General features: G+C 34.2%; 1 protein-coding gene and 1 long non-coding RNA gene across 2 annotated transcripts in view; both read right to left on the bottom strand.

Annotated features, from left to right (window-relative positions):
- LOC130051531 (uncharacterized) overlaps positions 1-20,000 on the bottom strand; it is a 52,466-nt gene that overhangs the window by 77 nt on the left and 32,389 nt on the right. The window contains exon 2 of the mRNA XM_056153508.1: positions 16-903. Within this exon, the coding sequence (XP_056009483.1) occupies positions 16-903 (888 nt within the window). The remainder of the gene's footprint in view (positions 1-15; positions 904-20,000) is intronic.
- Positions 10,919-14,105, bottom strand: LOC125680890 (uncharacterized). The gene is made up of 3 exons (XR_007372084.2): positions 14,030-14,105; positions 11,354-11,526; positions 10,919-11,257 (listed from the first exon to the last, which is right to left on the bottom strand). It is a non-coding gene; the product is annotated as an uncharacterized LOC125680890 (long non-coding RNA).

The raw sequence follows: 20,000 nt of genomic DNA, 5'->3' as shown, positions 1-20,000 counted from the left end.
TCGACAGGATGAAACTAAGTCCTCATCATACTCAAACCACTCTCCTGTTAGGTTACACGATGACATTTTCGACACATTTTGTTCAAAATAAATTGGATTACACATCGCACAAAATATGTTGCTATATGATCTGTATCTGAGGTCGTAAGAAGATTCACATGCTTTCTGAATGTTATAGTCCATTTCCTTCCAAGTTCCTGAAACATTACAGAGGTCTTGAAGTGCTGGAATGTGAGCTATCTTTTCCATTGCAGGTAATGTGTAATACGGCGAGTACAATAAAACACACGATGCATTTATTGCATATGACAGAATTTCTTCATAAGAGGAGAAATACAAAATTGTGCCTTCGTACATACAATTATTATCAGTTATAATCTGCCAGTCGTGAAGATCTTCCTTCTTTTCTCTGTGACAATAGGCACATGCACGATTAGCGTATGAATTATTGGTCGCTTTAGAGGTTACTGGTGGCCTTTTCAAGATGACAGCTGGTGAAGCCTCGTTTTCACATTCATTCTTATGCGTTGATTCACTTTTTACTGAACAAGAAGTGACAATTGCATACATTTGAGGAACTTTTCTCTGTTTTGTGAAGAATGCTGGGTAATTGATAAATATTGACTTGTATACAGAGTAAGGTCTGAGAAAATATTCATCTGGACAACAGGTTCGTTTCTGAAAACAGTCTTCTTCGCAGGAACACTCCGGGCATATGTTTGATTTCCATTGGTCACCTGGCGTGCGGACAGTGGCTGACCAGTTATAACACGTGTATCCCGGACCACACACACTGATGTACGTCTTCATCAGGTCGGTCACATTAACGTTGGCGCTGACAAGGTGTGCTAGAACAATCAGAGTACATATACTTCCAATGCTCATCTGGAGGTCCATAATTCTCTACAAAGATAGTCAATTTACAAACAGCGTTAGCAGTTAAAAAAAGACTATCAAATAAAGCATTTTGATACCGTCTTCTTTTGAAGCTAGTATACATAGTTGAAATATTTTTCAGCCTTCAGACAATGCACTTCCTCTCCTTTGTGATTGATAAAACATTCATGATTTGAAAATTCTAAATATTCATAGCAACTATCAAAAACATTTCTATTGTGGAACAAATAGCAGAAATTCTCTTTTTGCACACAAACCTTGAATTTTTTCTCGATAAAATTTGGGCTATTCTCAGATATTTAGTATTTTTTGTTTCTTGTTGTGTGAAAAATAACTATCATTTAACACACTGCACATCTGCTTTTCACTGTTTTCTTGAAGTTGAGAAGAAACAAGGATTTATATTTTTAGCACGAATATCATCATGTCTACTTCAAGATCGCACTAGAAAAATCATTACACAGTAGTTTCTAGCAGGTGTTTTGAATTTTTTTTTTTTATCTTTTATGAGATTTGCAATTTTAAATAAGTTTGATTATGAAAGGTGAAGATTATGTGGCCATTTGAAATAAAGATATAAATAAAGGCTATAATACATTTATTTCAGTTTACTGTACAAGGTTTTTCCTAAAGACGGTAAGCTTTTGTTAATCGAAGTACTGAAAGTACTGAGAAGCGGTAGTTTTGGCCTGTAATGATGATGTATGGATATACAAATTATGAAAGTACTATTGACATATCAAAACAAAATGTTCAATAATTTGCTGTAATTGCTACGTAAAGGAAAGAATACAATAATGGAAGATTGGAACACTTTTGTAAACAGTTATAAATGCATGTTATACAAGTATTTAAGATGGGGATTTCCATATGAAATATTTTTCAAGAAATGGAAATTTAAAATGAAATATTTTATAGCAATATTCATGTTGTTGTTCGATCCTTATTGCAAGAATGTTTCATAACGTAATGGGACTGCCAATGAAATGACCGCATTTTGCATTGATATACATATTATGCATAAAACGTTTGCCGGAATTAAAAATACAAACTCGTTTTGATATGTGAAAAGCGCACCTTTTTATTGAATGAGATCTAAGAAGAAGAATATTTGGTTTTACCTCAACACAATGTTAGCACACAATACCACTCAGAGAAACATTACAAACCATTAAGTGAAATGATAGTATAGCCATAAGGACAAAGTTACATGGCAATATCATAAGTGTATGTCTCAGTAATCTCATAAATGTTATCAAATTATCCCAAAAGAATTTTCATCTGATTCCTCTGATAAAATGTTAAAACATGTCTCATCATTTCATCTCCATCAAATGTAATTGTATTTCTCGACAATCCCAAGAATGTTCTAAAATAATTTGAAAACAATTCTAAATCATTTGATAAATTCTTACATATTTGACTCATATCATTCCAATGTTCTCAAATGATTCCGAAGGTATTTTCATTCGCATGATGAAATCTCAAAAGTATACTTCATTATATCAATCAAATTTAAGTGTATAATCTCAATATATCTCACATTCTAAAGAAATGTTCAATCGAATTAACCCCACTTAGACTTTTACGTAATGTATCTTATATTTTTAAAAACTATCTATAATTTTTAATCTGCTAGTATCACACTTTTTAAAACATGTGAAAGTGAATTTCTTTTCCTCAAGCAATTGCTTAATTATGCCTAGAAGTTGTATTATATAAATGTATCCAATCCATAGTGACCTAGGTGAAGATTAAGCCCCTTTCGCATCCACTGTACATTCTGAATATCTATATATTTTGCATAGTATTATATAACGATAACTCTTTTATAGGATCTGGAAACCCATTATTTAAGGTGCCCAGCCTCTAGGAGCGTACCGCGGGGTAAACGATGAACTCATTTGTGTAGAATTGAAATACCTTGAGCTAATTCTTTTTCGTTTTGCTTATATAAACATTAAAATTAAATTTTTAAATTTAACAACATTGTCGCAACCAATACTTTTCCCTGTTTCTAATTATACACAATAATGTACTATATAACATTATTTTCTCTAATAGCGCAAAGCGAAGCGACGAGCTCGCTCCAATGATTACACATATGAGTCACGTGAGTTGCTCTTCATCAGCTGGAAAAAAAAGATGAGTATTTCCCATAATGCTTCTGGAAAAATGTCGCCGTCAGTGTAGTCTAGGTCACCTACACGTTTTTCATTGCAGTGTTTCACGAATTGAGTTTCCGTTCTTCGATAGCGCCCCCTCGCGTTGTAATATTTTTAAATAGAACGCTCCAAGGCGTTTTAGCTATGACGTCACAGCCTACTGCACTACCTTACGAAGGCCTCGATATGTGGTGAAGTATGAAGCGCAAGCTTCGAGGACTTACGTAATATGTTGTACGGTGTGGCCGTTGAGAAGAGCGAAGCCCATTAACATCTTGCAACACGGCTTATAGATATTTTATCCGCCTCTTCATTTAACGCGGGAAATATAACACTGTGGATGTAAACAGTTACATTGTGACGTCATATTAGCTGCAATGTTTTTTCTTCTCTCAATCCAAGCAAAAACAAAACGTTTGAAGCTATAAGAAAGCTTGTCTGGATTTTAAAAACATTTATGGTACTTTCTAAACAATCTAATTATTTTAATTACGGGTTTGTCAATGAAGTATACCGCATAGCTATGACGTCACAGTCTACTGCACTACGTTACGAAGGCTATACTCCTTTCTCGAAGAATATTCATAAGCCGCGCGCTGAAATCGAAAACGAGGCTAAGGTCGGTAAACAAAATGTCAGCGTCAGCACGGGGAGGACAGGGCCACGACAAACACTGTTGTGTACCATTATGCACTGGAAATGGGAGATTAAATCCAGAGTTATCATTTCACAAAATACCAAAAGCATCAGAAATGAGGCGAGCATGGATCCAAGCCATCAGAAGAGATCCCGGTCCTCTTTTTACCGTGAGTGATATTGAAGAGGTCTAGACTAAAGTCTAGTCTACTGTCTAGACTGTCTGATCTGCGTTATGCGTATGATATTATCGTTGTGAATGTGTATTACATGATTACTATTTATTCTTGAATTTCAATCATCCATTAAAATGACTTTCACCATACCAAGTGAGTGTTTATGACCGATGAAAAACTGTAGGTAAAACAATGGACTAGGTCGATCAGCTGACAGCTTGTCCTAGTTACAGTGTACTTCAAAACAAGACGAATTATCAACGATACATATTATTATATGGTCATATGCTAAGAAAAAAATAATAATCATTATTGTCATGATCGAAGATATAAAATTATAAATTAGATGATATGATTTATTTATTTTTTTTAATTAAATTGCAAACTTTGAAATGAGCAAAAATGATCTAGGGCCTATAATGCAAAAGTTAAACACATGATCAAAAATATTCTTTTGGTCAAGTAATCATACAATCATTTCATAATATTTATAGATAAGTGAACAAACCGTAGTTTGCTCTCGCCACTTCAAACCTAGTGATATTAAATGGACACCAGTAAGAACCACATTGAAACCGGGATCTGTACCTTCGATTTTCCATTGGAAGGCAGATTCCAACACTCGACGTCCAATTGTAAAACATCCCATTCCAGAAAAAAGACCAAAGCAGGAGTTTGATGATGAAAGAGAGAGACCCGATGAAACAGATTCTATATCAATGTCAAATGAGGATGGGTAATTTTGATTCATGTGAATTGTCCAATTATAAAAGTTAAAAAATAGGTGATGCCTAGTATTATGATCTGCTGTACACTGCAGTTTTATTTACTTGTACATACATTTGCAATTTTACAAGCAATATCAATGCATAATGTATGTGTGTATCTATCATTAATGTTAATTTAATAAGTTTTTGTGTGAATATACAAGATAATTTAATTGTTACCATATTGATATAGTGCAGTGCACAGATTTATACTTCATTTTGTGTTGTATTAGTTTAATATATTTCAGGATATTGTTCACCAAGTCAAGATATCTATTTATAACATGAATCATTCTCGGAATAGTTAAGCTGTTGCCAAACTGATGACTTTATAATATTCAGTTTGCAATAGTTATCAACTGTTTTGAATGGTTTACCTTACAACTGCTGCTGGACAGTAGGATGCTGGTCATCATTTAATTGTGGGAGGTATGTTTTATTTTAAATGTATTAAATAGAAGCATTACACAGTTTCAGTATGTTTTATTACCTTCATTATAGTTCTCCTCCTCCTGATGAAATGCAGAGAAAGATAGTGAGAATCGAAGAATTAGAGGCTTTGTTACAGAAGAAGGATGAAGAAATAAGGAGTATACAACAAAAGATGGAGATAGAACGATTTGGAATCCAACGTTTTTCAAATGACAATTCAATGATACAATTCTACACAGGTTTTACATCAATGGCTATGTTTTCAGCTTTCTTTGAATATGTCAGACCTACTGCAACCTGTATGAACAGCTATTACTATAAATCCTGTGATAAATCCAATCAGCAGATCACAGTCAGCAAACAAAGAAGCATGCTTTTAATTGATGAGTTGTTCATGTTTGTGTGCAGACTAAAATGTGGTCTTATGGCACAAGATTTAGCAGTCAGGTTCAATTGTCATGTGTCAACAGTTAGAAAAGCTACCAGTTCTTTTCTCATCCAGAATGATATGAAGTTGTTGTTCCATTAGATTTTCAGCGGGGAGAAGAGGAAATTCACTGGCATCTAAAATATTCAGTACATAATGTGGTGACAATTTCTGTTGCACTGCTAATGGGGATCCTTTTGGAAATTTACCAAATTTTGTCTCTGTATATTCACAGTCACCTTTACCACTCAAATTCACAACTGTAAGCAACAAACAGGTTTGGTCAGCTTCAGAGACTCTAGAACACAGTTCTGAAATTTTTGGAACAACAGAGTTGATGGGATTGTACAGAGTAGATCTCAATCCACGAGGTTGTTGAGGAGATGACTTGGCATTGTATCCATGCACAATCACGTTTTCAGCTGAACTTCCACAAATCTTCTCTCCTCGGGGCACATGCCAAGTCTGGGGAAGGGAAGTCTTCAGAACATCAGATGGAATGAATTTCAGGTTTGCAGATTTCATATGTGCCAGAGTGAATAGGAGACCAGTAACATGACCACAGTGTCCCGACTGTCCAATCGTGCAGGAACAACGGCTACTCTCCACACATGGTCCATCTAACAGAACAATCTACAAATGGGACAATGACAACATAAACAAAACACTTCTCTGAAAATAATTTACTAATTCAGTCAATCAAATAATATTATTATAATATGTGCACAAGTAAATATTGTAATATGTTTGATATATTTATCAATAATGGAGTGTGTTATATCTGGCATGTAGAATCAGTTTTGACATTTATTTCCCCGAATTTTCATAAGCAAATAAATTTATATTGTGTGTCTACCCCCCCCCCCCCCCCTTTTTTTGTGGTATCAGTATCAGAATGTTGGCTTGAATTTATTTATAATGGATTACAATTTTGAGATAGTGATACCTGCCTGTATAGTACAAAGTGCAATAGGCTATCATATCACAAACAAGTAATTTTCACTTTCATATTTACCTCGATATCATGAGGCGATTCATTCTTGCGCTGGGATCTATGGCATTTCCCCTTCACTACACATCCATTCACAGCATTGTGAGCTAAATTGTTTGAAAATACAAATTTGATGAGTTATTTGATTGATGGTGATTATTCATTAAACATCAGATTTAATGTAAGAATCTGTTTCTTTACGTTCGTCGTGTATTTTTAAAACCAGCTGATTATCAATTCATAGGAAAAGGCAAACGAAGGGTTTCCACTTACTTGTAATGTTAGTCACATATCTCTCGCAGAAATATTTATATCCTTTGGATATTTCCTTTTCTCCAAGGCTTTGGCTATCTCTTTTGACAAATTTCTCAACGAAACCGAACGTGAGGTCTGGAACGATACTTAAATCGCGCGTAGCAGACGCTTTTTTCGCCTCCATTTTCTATTTTTGTTTTCACTCGATACGACCTTAGCCTCGTTTTGAGTTTGATATACATATTCATTAGATCTCATTAAGAAAGGAGTATGCAGCTGCTGTAGACATTGTTACTGTTGCATTATGGTTTGATATATATTGAGGGTAAACAATATGGCGGGAATTTCGATAAACTTTGCAGCAAATGGTGAATATATGTGATTATTTTATTTTGGTACATCATGCTGTCTAATTAAATGGTAAGAAATGTACCAATACAATTTACAGAATATACTGATATCTGCAATACATTTCTTTTCTCAATAGAAATCGAGTTTCTGATACGGAATGGACGATGACCGGGACATAATGTGGACACATAAATAAGCTCCATAATTAATATACTCCAGAAATGTACATGTATTCAAAATTGACATATTTTAATATGTTGCCGGTGCTACCGTTTGAGCGAGCGCAGCTTCACGTATGTACATATTTTGTAATGTTCATGCTTTGGTGATGATCAGGTTCAATTAAACAATATCTATTTGCCAAATACTCATTACATGAATTTTCTCCCAAGGTTTTATATTATAACATGTATACATGAATGTGATTGAAATAATTTCAAGTTTGTAAAACTGTATATAAAAATTTGAAAATAAATCGATAAATTCAACTATTGGGCATGTATATGCGCGGCCCCCCACCACCACCATGCGAACCTATCTAATTTTTAAAAAAAATGAAATTCATATCATAATCCCCTTGTAGCAATGGTATGTTCCAAAAGAGAAAATTAGAACAATTTTTATAATATTGTACATAATCCTAGTTGTAACACAATGATAAAAAATTCCAGCATTCACATATAATTATTGAATAAAATAGCAACATCATTGATTTAAGCCCCTCTCCACTGTTGTTGTGAGGATACATTAATTAAGATTAATTCACAAAACTAGAATTCATTAATGATTTTTCAGTAGTTAATAGCAAGTGGCATGGTTGGTTATCATGAGGGAGAGGGGGGTGAGTGGGTGGGTGTCATCGTGATTTGCATTACCGGACATGTTAAACAGAAATGGATTCAAGCACTTATTATTTTTAGTCGCGGGAAAAAAAATAATATTTTTAAAAAATGTTTTCAATTCGACCAAATTCCATCGAAGTTTTTGTAATTTTTTAAATAGCACTAATTCAGTACCTGTGCTCCCTCACACATTGCATTCTAACAATTTAAGTTAGTCTCCCTTTTTTCTTGTTAGAATAATGAATTCCTATTGAGAATTTAGTATTTTAATCAGATTTGTGGTTTGCAGTCGATTATACAAGATTTGTATTCGATGCCATATTACGTATGCCTAATGTTTACGTATATTCCATATTGTCCCGGTAGTATGACTTTTACAAATGGAATGAACAAGTACGTATTTAGATCCGCCACTGTCATTCTTATTATGACGTACGTCAAAACGTAAACATGACGTCACACATCATCTTAGCCTGCCTTTCATAAACATTGCATTTCGTTAAACATTTCGCCTAATGGTGCACTGAATTTTGGAGCTAGGAGACCACAAGTTTAGGATGATAATCCACGTAAGTTCATAATCATATTCCAAGGTGTGACTTTGCGAGATCTCAGCCATTTTTGACAAGGGAGTTCTGGGATTGGAGTCAAAAATTTTTCCTTGTTTGAGGTTTAGATTTAGCTCGGATTATTTCCCGCGCTCTAGTCATAAGAGCTCGCAGTTTGGGTGTCATGTACTGTATTCTTTTTTTTAAAATTATTATTATTTAATATGTATACGGTGTGACCGTTGGACCGAGCGAAGCATGTAATGGTCATTGGAGAGTCCCAAGTGGTAATCATAATTCCGTTAAGTACGGTAGATTATGATTCATTTAAAAATATATATTTTGAATGAAATTTTCCTTGCACTAAAAACCCAGTAACATCTCAATATTAAAGGGGTTTATATGGGGACAACAGTTTTTCAGGATCCGCCTATTCACTGAACGCGGGAAATAAAACGCAAGGCGACGTAAACTGTGAATTGTGACGTCACATTTAGCCTCAACTTTTTTCTCTTTTTCAAAGCAAACAATTATAAACAACAATAATACTTTCCGTATGCAATGAAAAAGGCCGTTATATAACTAAGCAAAATTAACCAATAAATTCAAAATGGTAAAAAAGTAACCGTAATTTTATCGTATATACTTATTCAAAGAAACTCATGAACTCATTCATCTATTTAGTCGTATTACAGTTTTATATGTAATTATTTGCTAAAACCTGTTACAATGATAATTATACTATTCACTTTGAACAAACTGAGTGTTTAAATTACGAATTGCACGTCAGAGTCTTCTATTATTGGCATTCAAAATAAAACACGAATAACTGTTGAAGCAGGTAATGAAAAAAATAAATGGCGGCGCCCATATGGATCACGAAAATTTCAGTGAACGTATATAGAGATTATCTCTTTTTCTTTTGCTGATTTTGACTTTTTTCTTTTACATACGTGTTACCTTTAGAGCCTTGCTTCGCGGACGGGCCTTCGGCCCGTCCGAGCTTCGCTCGGTATTATTTAATTTTTTTAATTAAAGTGCAAAAAGTGTCAATTCTGTAACATGTAACTTCAAAAATAGAAATTGACATACTTTTAGCACGAGTGTAAGTTACATTACATAGGTGGGTCACCTAAATTTAGCCTTTATTTTGTTGGTTCTTCATAGATAATGGCTCCTTTAAGACATGGAATCAAGATATTGTGTTAAAATTTCAGCTATGGCTCGTAACATTAATTAATTTTCCATTGAAGTACGTCCTTGTTACGATTGTGAAATTCCATTGCAATTTCAATTAGTCATAAAAATCCAATTTCCTAATTTGGCCATCTGATTTTGATTAAGATGGCGTCTCTACAAGATTTGAAGGCTATACTAATGGAAAATGTATTTTGTACCTAGTGCATCATGCAGAATACCAGTATATCTCTTTAATTATAAATGCGATTTGTAAATTAATGTAAGGCATATTTGAAATTAAATGCCGTTTTCAATATTGCTCAAGAACAAAGCCCTTGCATGGTCTTGAGATTTTGTTGGAAAATAAAAACCTTCCCCTATGATCAAGCTCGGCTTTCACTTTTAACAATATGTAGAGGTTGAAGGGTTATTCTTCATTTGAAACCAACAAGAGGCCCATGGATCACAACATTCATCCAATTCACCTTGGCATAGGTGTTCAAGATTTTTAGCAGTTATGTACAAAATAAAGAGATATTACGAAAGTTAGGTTTAACTCCAACTTCAAGGTTAAAAAACAGATCCTATGAATATCACTCACAATTCCTTTTGCAGATAGACAGACACAACAAAAACAAAATGCATTTATCTGAAATTATTTTCCTGTGAATTCCCATATGAATTTGATCTCCTATTGTGGACCTACCCTATCCCCTGAATTTAAAAGACTTGAAATTGAATGTTAACTACCTGATGAATACTCATTGCTTATTAATATGACTCCATATAAAATATTGATACAAATTCAGTTGACAGGCATTGTACATTACGGGGCAAGATCAAAGTTCAGTGTCTGACAAAAAACTGAATTCACATAGTTTTAACCAAGCCCCCCCCCCCCCCCCCCCCCCCCATTAAAATCTAAACATGATGAATGTTGAAACAAATAAATTAAAATAACACTTTGTATACCCTTTCTACTGTTTATTTACAAATTAAAACTGTTAAATGTTCATTAAAATGTAATATTATTAATAAAAATGTATGTGGTTTTAAAAGTTGCTTGCCATTTTTCTTTTCCCAGTAAAGTGTAATTGATGTCGGATGACAGAAACTTATGGAAGATTTGATCTCCCCTTCCCTTAACTATGAATCTAGATTTTATCCGACATTGATCTTTTGATCTCGCCCCTTACCAACTTTCATCAGATATGACTGACTTTTTCACCAGAAATATTACATCAACGCAATACATTGTGGTAAAAAATTTATTCAAAAAATGTGTCATTTTTAGCCCATTAAATGCTTTCATCAATCAGGCAATTGAAAAGTTAGGCTCTCTAGCTATTACGCTTTCAGATGACTTTTCTAGCACAGAACACATTTCAAGTGTAAAGTACATTTTTGGTCACAAAAGGGGGATTTGGTTGTCTTTCATCTATCATCCACAGAGATGAGGAAGTCATTGTGTGTGTGGATGAAGCCCATTGTATACTAGATTAGGGAAAGGAGTTTCGTCCAATCTTTCAGAACATAGGCTCCCTGAGAACGCTTCTTCGGTGCAATTTCTTATTTCTAACTGCAACAGCGACTGAAAAAGGAATTCATGAAATAAAAAACTTATGGGAATACAAAACCTGAATGTAATTGGGGTAAGAACAAATATGAATGACAATATCTGCCTTACTATAAGACATCGTTCTGCATCCTCTGGAGGAGAAAATAGTGTTCATAAATCATTTGAGGCTTGCATCAAACCACTGCTCATTGAACTTTATTGTCATCGACAAAACGTCCCTTTGACGATTGTTTATCATACTCAAATGGTGTGGTTATGGAGTAAGTGTTGCAAAACGAATTCTGAAAGAGAAAATGCATGATGGACCAAAATTGCCACAACATAACAGAGTAGTGCAACTCCATAAGAAGTTGGTGATGAAAATAATGACAGGAACATTAAACTTTTGTGGACAAAATGCAGATCGTTTGATGCCATTAAAATGTCAATGAAATACAATATCTATATTAGTCACTGTATTTGACAAAGACATGCCAAGAGCATCTGTATGTGGGAGATGGAAATGTATTCGACATTATTGATCCAATTAACTGTATATACAAGTTTATTACTTTTCTTTTACGATTTCAATAATGGAAATAATTGAGGAAAGGGACATGTCATGTCAAAAATTTAACAATACATAATTTTTTGTTGTTGATCATTCAGTATCATTTATATAAGTGGGGGTGTAAGTGCACACACTCGCACATCTATTATGTGCGCTTTTATATTCTTAAATATACAAATTTTTGTTTGAAGTGTCCCACATACCAGAATTCGTGTATTTGCACCCATCTATATGCTAGGAATCATGGTGACACCTACATGTTGTATATCAACATTTACTCAGCTACATTTGACATGCATCCTAAAATTATTGTATACATTTTTACACATGTAATATCACTTCAAAAATGGGATTTTCATTGACCTCAACTCCCGCTTTTGACAAATCTGACTTATTCTGAGTGAAACTATACCAGTCCATCATGTTGCCTGCCCTAAATGTGTACGCAATAAATTATTTAGAAACCCTACATTTCTGTGTATGATGTTGTCATGTTAGAGTGATGTGAGACGTTCGAGTAAGATCCCTGTGCCTAACAAATAATATTACAAGTAAATTGTATCCATGGTAGCTGTGACCTTATATATAGTGCAATATGCTGAACATGTAATCATGAGAACCTGTGTAAAAAAAGATGGATGAGAGAGAGAGAGAGAGAGAGAGAGAGAGAGAGAGAGAGAGAGAGAGAGAGAGAGAGAGATGTAGGGACATAACCGCTCTTAAAATCAAGAAAATTTCCCACTTCACTGTCTACTTCTTTACATACTGTATATGTATAGATCTGAAATATGCTCTGATTTAGTAAACAACTCCCCAACAAGATTTTGAATCCCTGTTCTCTTCTTACATTTTATCCTATGCCATCCTAATAGTGAAAACAAAAGATTCATGCAATTCAGCCAAATGTCAAAGGGAGGTGGCTTGTTTACAAGTACCTACCCATAAACAAGAAAATGGTGTTAACTGTGTTTTTTGTGTAAAAGATGTCTCTAAAATGACTTATTTCTCTATCTGCAAGTATTTTTCAATAATTATGTATCATGGTGCTGAGAAGAAGTGTGATCTACTGTATCTGAAACCTGTAAATGAGTACAATTTGTTAATTACATGTAGAACTAGTCTTAGTCCGAAATATCTGACGTTTTCCTGGCCTTTTTAATGATTTTGATATTTACTATCCTGGCGCAGTAAATATCAAAATCATTAAAAAGGCCAGGAAAACGTCAAGATATTTCGGACTAATGTAGAACATGTAAAACTACATGTAATCTATGTATAGAGAATACAAGGCACATGAAGTAACCCAAATAACATTATTTTAGCCACTTTAAGCTGATTTACATGTACTTACATGTCACTATGATACTTGACCAGATTTCAATATTTTGAGGATACATGTCCCATGAAATGAGCTGCAGTGCAGAGCTAACAAGTAGCCATTTGAAGTTTATCATGAAACCAACATGAAATAAAATTTTGATGGGTTTGTTTTCTTTTCCATGTATTTTAGATTATCCTTTCTTCTTCTTCAAGTAATATTAAACTATGCTTTGAAAAGATAGTACTATTCGATTAATAAATGACGTTAATGACTACATTGTATATACATAGTATATTAGGCCTATATTGTTGACGAGATACTCTATAACCTTGTGATCTGCCCTATTTTCACACTGTTGTTGTACTAAATTCTTTATGCTCTTAAGAGTTTCGGTTATCCTAGCCTGAAAATTACCACTTTCTAAAGAATGAAAAACTTGGTCATTGATCTAAAAGCAAAATAATTAGTGTTTAAAATGCAAAATATTGAACTCTGTGTTCATGAAATAGGCGTTCATTGCTACAAAATATGCGCTTGAACATCAAATGAAGCAAATATGTGGATCCTGATTACTTCCCGAATCAATCTGACTAAAGTACAGACCTATATTATTATATATATATAATAATATAGGTCTGTACTTTAGTCAGATTGTTCCCGAATAAGAACGAGATGCTTTACTTCCGTAATATCGAAACTTTGAGTTCATTCAAAGGGTGTAATGATGAAAAATATATCAATTACATCATACATTACATCATACAATACTACGCGTGATGCCTAGTAACTGTAAGTTCGGACCGTTTTCACATCGGAAAACAATAAATATCAACAGATCTTAATGTTAGAAATGTTTCATCAAGTAATTTCTATAAGTTCATAACCCTACTAACCTCTATAAAGTATTACATACCATATAAACTGTAAACAACATTGCAGTCGACACCCAGACGACCGTCTAGACTGCCATCTTTCTGCCGTGTCACGTGACTATGGAATCGACATGGCGTCAGCCAAACTCCCCGTCGAGGCCTCATTACGTCACCTACGTATATTATTGTGAGCAAACGAACTCTGGCTGAAGTTTGGGCGTCAGCATCTCTAAGGCCTCGATATGCGGTGAAGTATGAAACGCGAGCTCGAGGACTTACGTACTAAGGCTAGTATACCGCAGTGACGGCGACATTTTTCCAAAAGCATTATGGGTAATACTCATCTTTTTTCAGCTGATGAGGCAAACTCCCCGTCGAGGCCTCATTACGTCACAGTGCCTACGAATAGACCTCTCCTATGTGACGCACCACAATATACAGATTTGTATATTGTGAGTCCGCGATTATCACGCAGACAAATTACACTAAAGAAGTAGTTCGCAGTTAAAAGTCTGAAGATATTAATATTAAAAGCATTAATATAAAAGTATGGATTTTATTTTAAACATAAAATGATCAAAAGATCATTAAAAAGTAGGGATACTCTGTTCAAATTATTGTGTAAAGTAATGAATTTGATGTTTACGTTCTTGTTTTGAAAGTTGGTTACGTTTGACGTTATGTTTTTTCGTCATTCTACAGTGACGTCACAGTATACGAGGCCTAAGAAATCGCTATCCCATAATGCCTAAGTGGAAGAGTTTGGTTTGTGAGCAAACGAACTCTGGTGGAAGTTTGCTGATGAGGAGCAAATCACGTGACTCATATGTGTAATCATTGGAGCGAGCTCGTCGCTCTCTACTAAGGCTAAAAGGCGTTTGAGTGGGGAGTCAAACCTTGCGTGACCTAGGCTACCGTCACTGCGGTATACTTCATTGACAATCACGTAATTAAAATAATTAGATTGTTTAGAAAGTACCATAAACGTTCTTAAATTCCAGACAAGCTTTCTCATAGCTACAAACGTTTTATTTTGCTTGGTTTGAAAGAAGGAGAGAGAAAATTGCAGCTAATATTACGTCACAATGAAACTGTTTACATCCTCCGCGTTATATTCCCGGATATAAGTCTATAAGTCGTGTTGCAAAATGTTAATGGGCTTCGCTCGTCTCAACGGTCACGCCGTACAACTTATTAATAATTGACATATGTATATGATTTTGTAATTACTGTGCTTTAGATTATCCAATCCATGGGCCCCTGGCAATCTAGGCGAGGATTAAAATGGAGTACTTGATAATAAAAGAAAGAAAATTAGTCTTAGATCTATATAAATTTGAATGCTTTTCAAATGATTAAAAAACAATATGATTTTCTTTAATTTCCATGTAAAACTTCATTCTTTTCAATTTACTACAACAAAGAAAAAATATCTACGTTTCATATTTGTTTTGTAGGATAAATGTATTTTGAAAATCATATAACGTTATCTCTAAATTAAAAGTAGGGTCTAAACATGTTTGCTTAGTATCGTAGTCTAATACCAGTAAACTTGCTATACCCGAACACAATTTAAACGAAAGTTTAATACACAACAACGTCCACAGGCCTGATGACTGTTTTAATTTTCTTATCAATGAAAGATGAAGATAACGAACAGCGATCAATCTCATAACTCCTATAGCAATACAAAATAGGTAGTTGGTCAATTAGTACATGTATGATAATGTGACATATCAACAGAGGTAGATTCGTTACAGTCAATATCTGTCTTCAGTAATCTATTTCATACAAATCGCAGGTCATCGATACTCGTTCCGATGGAAAAGAAAAAAAAAGAAGCAAAAACAAAACGGAAACGGAACAGAACACAAAACGGATCGGGAAATTCAAAATATATAAATTACGACGGCGTATTCGTACGACGGCGTATTGGTGCCAATTTAACCTAGCAGAAAAAATAAAAATAAATTGTTTGTACGATTTATTAAATCGTAGAAACGATTTAAAAAGTCGTTTCTACGATTTAGAAAGTCGTTTCTACGATTTAGAAAGTCGTTTCTACGATTTATAAAGTCGTTTCTATGATTTTTAGGTCTCGGGTGACATATTGCAATTGGTTGTCGTCTGTCATCGTGAGTTAACAATTGAACATTTTTAACTTCTTGATAAGTATGGTCATTCCAATTCCTTTCAAATTTGGTATGAAGCATCTTTGAGACAAAGGGGACATAAATGGTAAATTTCAGGACTCCTACACCCCTTGAGCCTTAAGGGCAGGGCAAGAACTGCCACAAAATTGAATAATTTTCAAAAATCTTCTTCTCTACCACCACATATATGTCAGAAAAACTAAATACATAGTGATGTAGAGCAGGAAGGCCTATCAAAATTGCAATTTTCATGATCCCCTGGGTAGGGGTTTTGACCCCAGGGTGAGACCAAACTTGGTATATAGTGTTTATGTGTAAAACACTTATATACAATGTAACATCTTCTTTAGTGCTATTGATACTAAATTAAAACTGAATGGATATCTATAAGGAGTAGGTAGTCCTTTACAAAAATTGTAAATTTCATTATTCCAGGGGGTAAGGGTTTGATTTCAGGGTGGTGACAAAATTATTATAATGATTATTGTCTTAAAGATTTTAAGGACTTCTTTAAGTTTGGTGATACAGTATAAAATCTAAATGCATGTTTAAGAATAGCAGAAAAGGATGTACAAAATAAGGTTAATTTTGCAACCCCAGGGTTTTGACTCTAGTATGGGTCCAAATTAGTCATATCGTTTAATGTTGATATATATTAAGTTATGTAAAGCCTTTCGTCTGTATATGCACTTTTTAGGGTATTGAAGATTTTAAAAGAACACATGTTGTTTGATAATATACTGTTGCTGAATATTAGAATTTAGCTTAAATATTCAGAACAGGAAATCATTTCTAGATTTCATAGCCCTTGACACAATAGTGATACTTTTAACTAGTACTCAGGTGACCGATAAGGTATGTGGGCCTCTTGTATTATAGTATAAACAATTTAAATTGATTTGATCTTGATGGTAATGGAAAGGCGAGAGGAACTACATGTAGTTAAATGATATTTTGAGAAGAGACTGTGCTATTCCGAAATAGCTGTTGCTTTAGCTCACAAATACCGCATTATTATTAATGAAAATATCATTAAAAATATTTCTGCAATTTTGGGTCTTTTCCAACGGAAATACAAATATAATTAATATTTTTGCGATGTTGCCCTTTTCATTGAGAAAACTTTAGAGTATTTTGACCAACTTCATAGATACAGATGGATTTACTGGAAAGCTGATAACAGGGTTTCCCATAGGATATCAGACGGCTTTTTTCCATACACAGGGGCGGATCCAGGACTTGCGTTTAGGGGGCGCAAATTTATGAGGCTGGGGGCCGCCTTGAGGTCCCCAGTGGGTCCAGGGTGGGGGCCCAGGGAAGCCCCCGGAAGCTCCTGGATTTTATAGGGCTTAAAATATGTCTCCTGTGTAGTCATTTTTACTATTTTCTATCATTTTTAATAAGGTGAAATTAATAAAATGACGCAAATTTTAAGGGGTTTTGGAAAAAATGTAAGTACTCCCAATAAAATTGATTCAATAAAAAAGATTTTGTCATTTACATCTCCAAGAGTAGAAGAAATTAGTGCTTCTTCTATAGTTTACATTTTTCTAAACAAGAGACCACGATTTACTTTAAATTTGAAAATTTTAGGGGGCGCTGACTGCGCCCACCCCCTTAAATCTGCCACTGATACAAGACCCAGAAGGCGTCCATGCAGATACGGGAAAAGGACAGATTAAAGTGAAGAGTGTACAGCAGCAAAGGTCCAATTTATATCTGGCATATTGATGGAAATGACAAGTTGAAACCATTACATTTAGTATAGCCATCTATGAGTGTATTGACGGTTTTTCGCGCCTCGTCATATGGCTGGAAGCTGGAAAATCAAACAAGAGCCAGAGGGTAATTGTTTTAATTGCTTTCTAAGATACTATGAAGTTAATGAAAATCTTTGAAACTGAGCTGAGCTAAACACAGATGGAAGAGGATGGATGAGCTGGACGTGATATACAGTATTTCATTCTCCCTTACTTCGTTCGTCCGAATATGAATTAATTAATCAAATGCTGATTGCCAAAAAATAAGAAACTCATCTGGTATCAGTAGGATAGCGGCTCGCTAGAACTTCATTATTCTTTACAAACGTAAACATATCATACTTTTTCAACAAGAATGATGATTATCAAAAATAAAACAAAAGGTACATACATGTAGGTCTCATTAATTACTTAAGACAGAAACTCATATGTACATATTCACATATATAATATTATAAACAAGTCTAAATCAACATCATGCCTCTTCTTTAATTCATACATTGTCCCAAAGATGCTCAAGAAGAAGTTAAAAATGTTCAATTGTTAACGCACGATGACGGACGACGACCAATACTTATCATTTCCATTAGTGGAACTCTTCAAATTAAAGGCGCGTAAAGTTGTGCTACCGGGACAACATACGTAAACATTACTTAGGCATACGTAATATAAATTATGGTATCGAATACATATTATAACCGACTGCAAACCACGACACTGATTAAAATTCTAAAGGCAAAAGGAATTGATTATTCTTACAAGAAAACAGACGAACTTATTAAACTATGTGAAGGAGTGCAGGTACTAAATCTGCCAAATCTGACCGATATAAAGCATCAGTCGCAAGAAGAACTGTGAAGGGAAAAACCAATTCATGCACATCCGACACAATAACTTTTCTTGTAATTAATAGGATTCATATGTTATTAAGATTATTCTGTCAGATTATGAAGACATTCTATTTTATACAATTTGGACAGGTTCATATGGCATGAACTTTGTAATCGTTAATGCCCCCCCCCCCCCCCTCTCTCTCTCATTTTCAAATATATTAGTATAAGTTATATACTTGCCAAACTGCATTTTTTAAGACGTTTATAACACTAATTAACACAACAAATGCGTTTCTAAACTGCATCTAAGCTATTTTGAAAATTACAAAATATTGATTGACTTAGGACAGAGAACATCGTTGTTTGGAATTTTTATAATAGGTGTAGTGGAGTTTAAAAAAAGCATGTGACATCCTTGATAAACTAGTGTTAGTATATTTTTAAAATACAGTTTGACCAATGGCTATTTTATTTAAAAGTTCACCATGTACTTTAACTTAAAAAGGGGGGGGGGGTTGCTATGAACGTTTCGTTTATGTCCCAGTAATCTCGCACTTGCTCGCGAGACTTGTGCATTTTCTTACCAATGACGCACAAGAGTCATCAAAGCGCGATAACTCTAATGTGCTGGTAATGAGAAGTATTGCAATATGTCACCCGAGACCTAAAAATCGTAGAAACGACTTTCTGAATCGTAGAAACGATTTAATAAATCGTAGAAACGATTTTCTAAATCGTAGAAACGACTTTTTAAATCGAGATCCACGTGTCTTGACGTCATGTGGTAAAATGTGACGTATGATTTTTTTGTTTGCTTTGTTGAAAGGCGGATCAGCAATGAACCGAACCCCCCCCCCCTTACTTGGTAAATCATTAATTCGAATATAGTATCTTTGTTTTAATGCAAGGTGAAAATAACGAACAGTGTTCAATTTTAAAATTGTTCGATCATTTACAACAGATGATTTACAACAGTGATTAGCGTACAAGTAGATAAGTAAGTTTCTGCCAATTTCTGGAGCTGGGATGCAAAGTGTTACTTTCACCAAAAAATTTCAAATTAATTTATTTCTTATTTGGTTTATGGTTTTGAGCAGTCTACATCTTCTAGTTTATAGAAATACCAAGTAAAAGATAATCCATGGCACGGATTTATTTTGAAATGAGTTTGAATATAGATGACTATAACAAAATTATGGAAGTAACATGGTGTCTAAATGAAAATACATATTGCAGTAATAACTGTAATTTTATTGTAAATCTGTA

This window comes from Ostrea edulis, chromosome 2 (assembly GCF_947568905.1).
Source record: "Ostrea edulis chromosome 2, xbOstEdul1.1, whole genome shotgun sequence".
Classification (NCBI taxonomy): Eukaryota; Metazoa; Mollusca; class Bivalvia; order Ostreida; family Ostreidae; genus Ostrea; species Ostrea edulis.
This window is presented reverse-complemented; position numbering and strand designations above follow the sequence as displayed.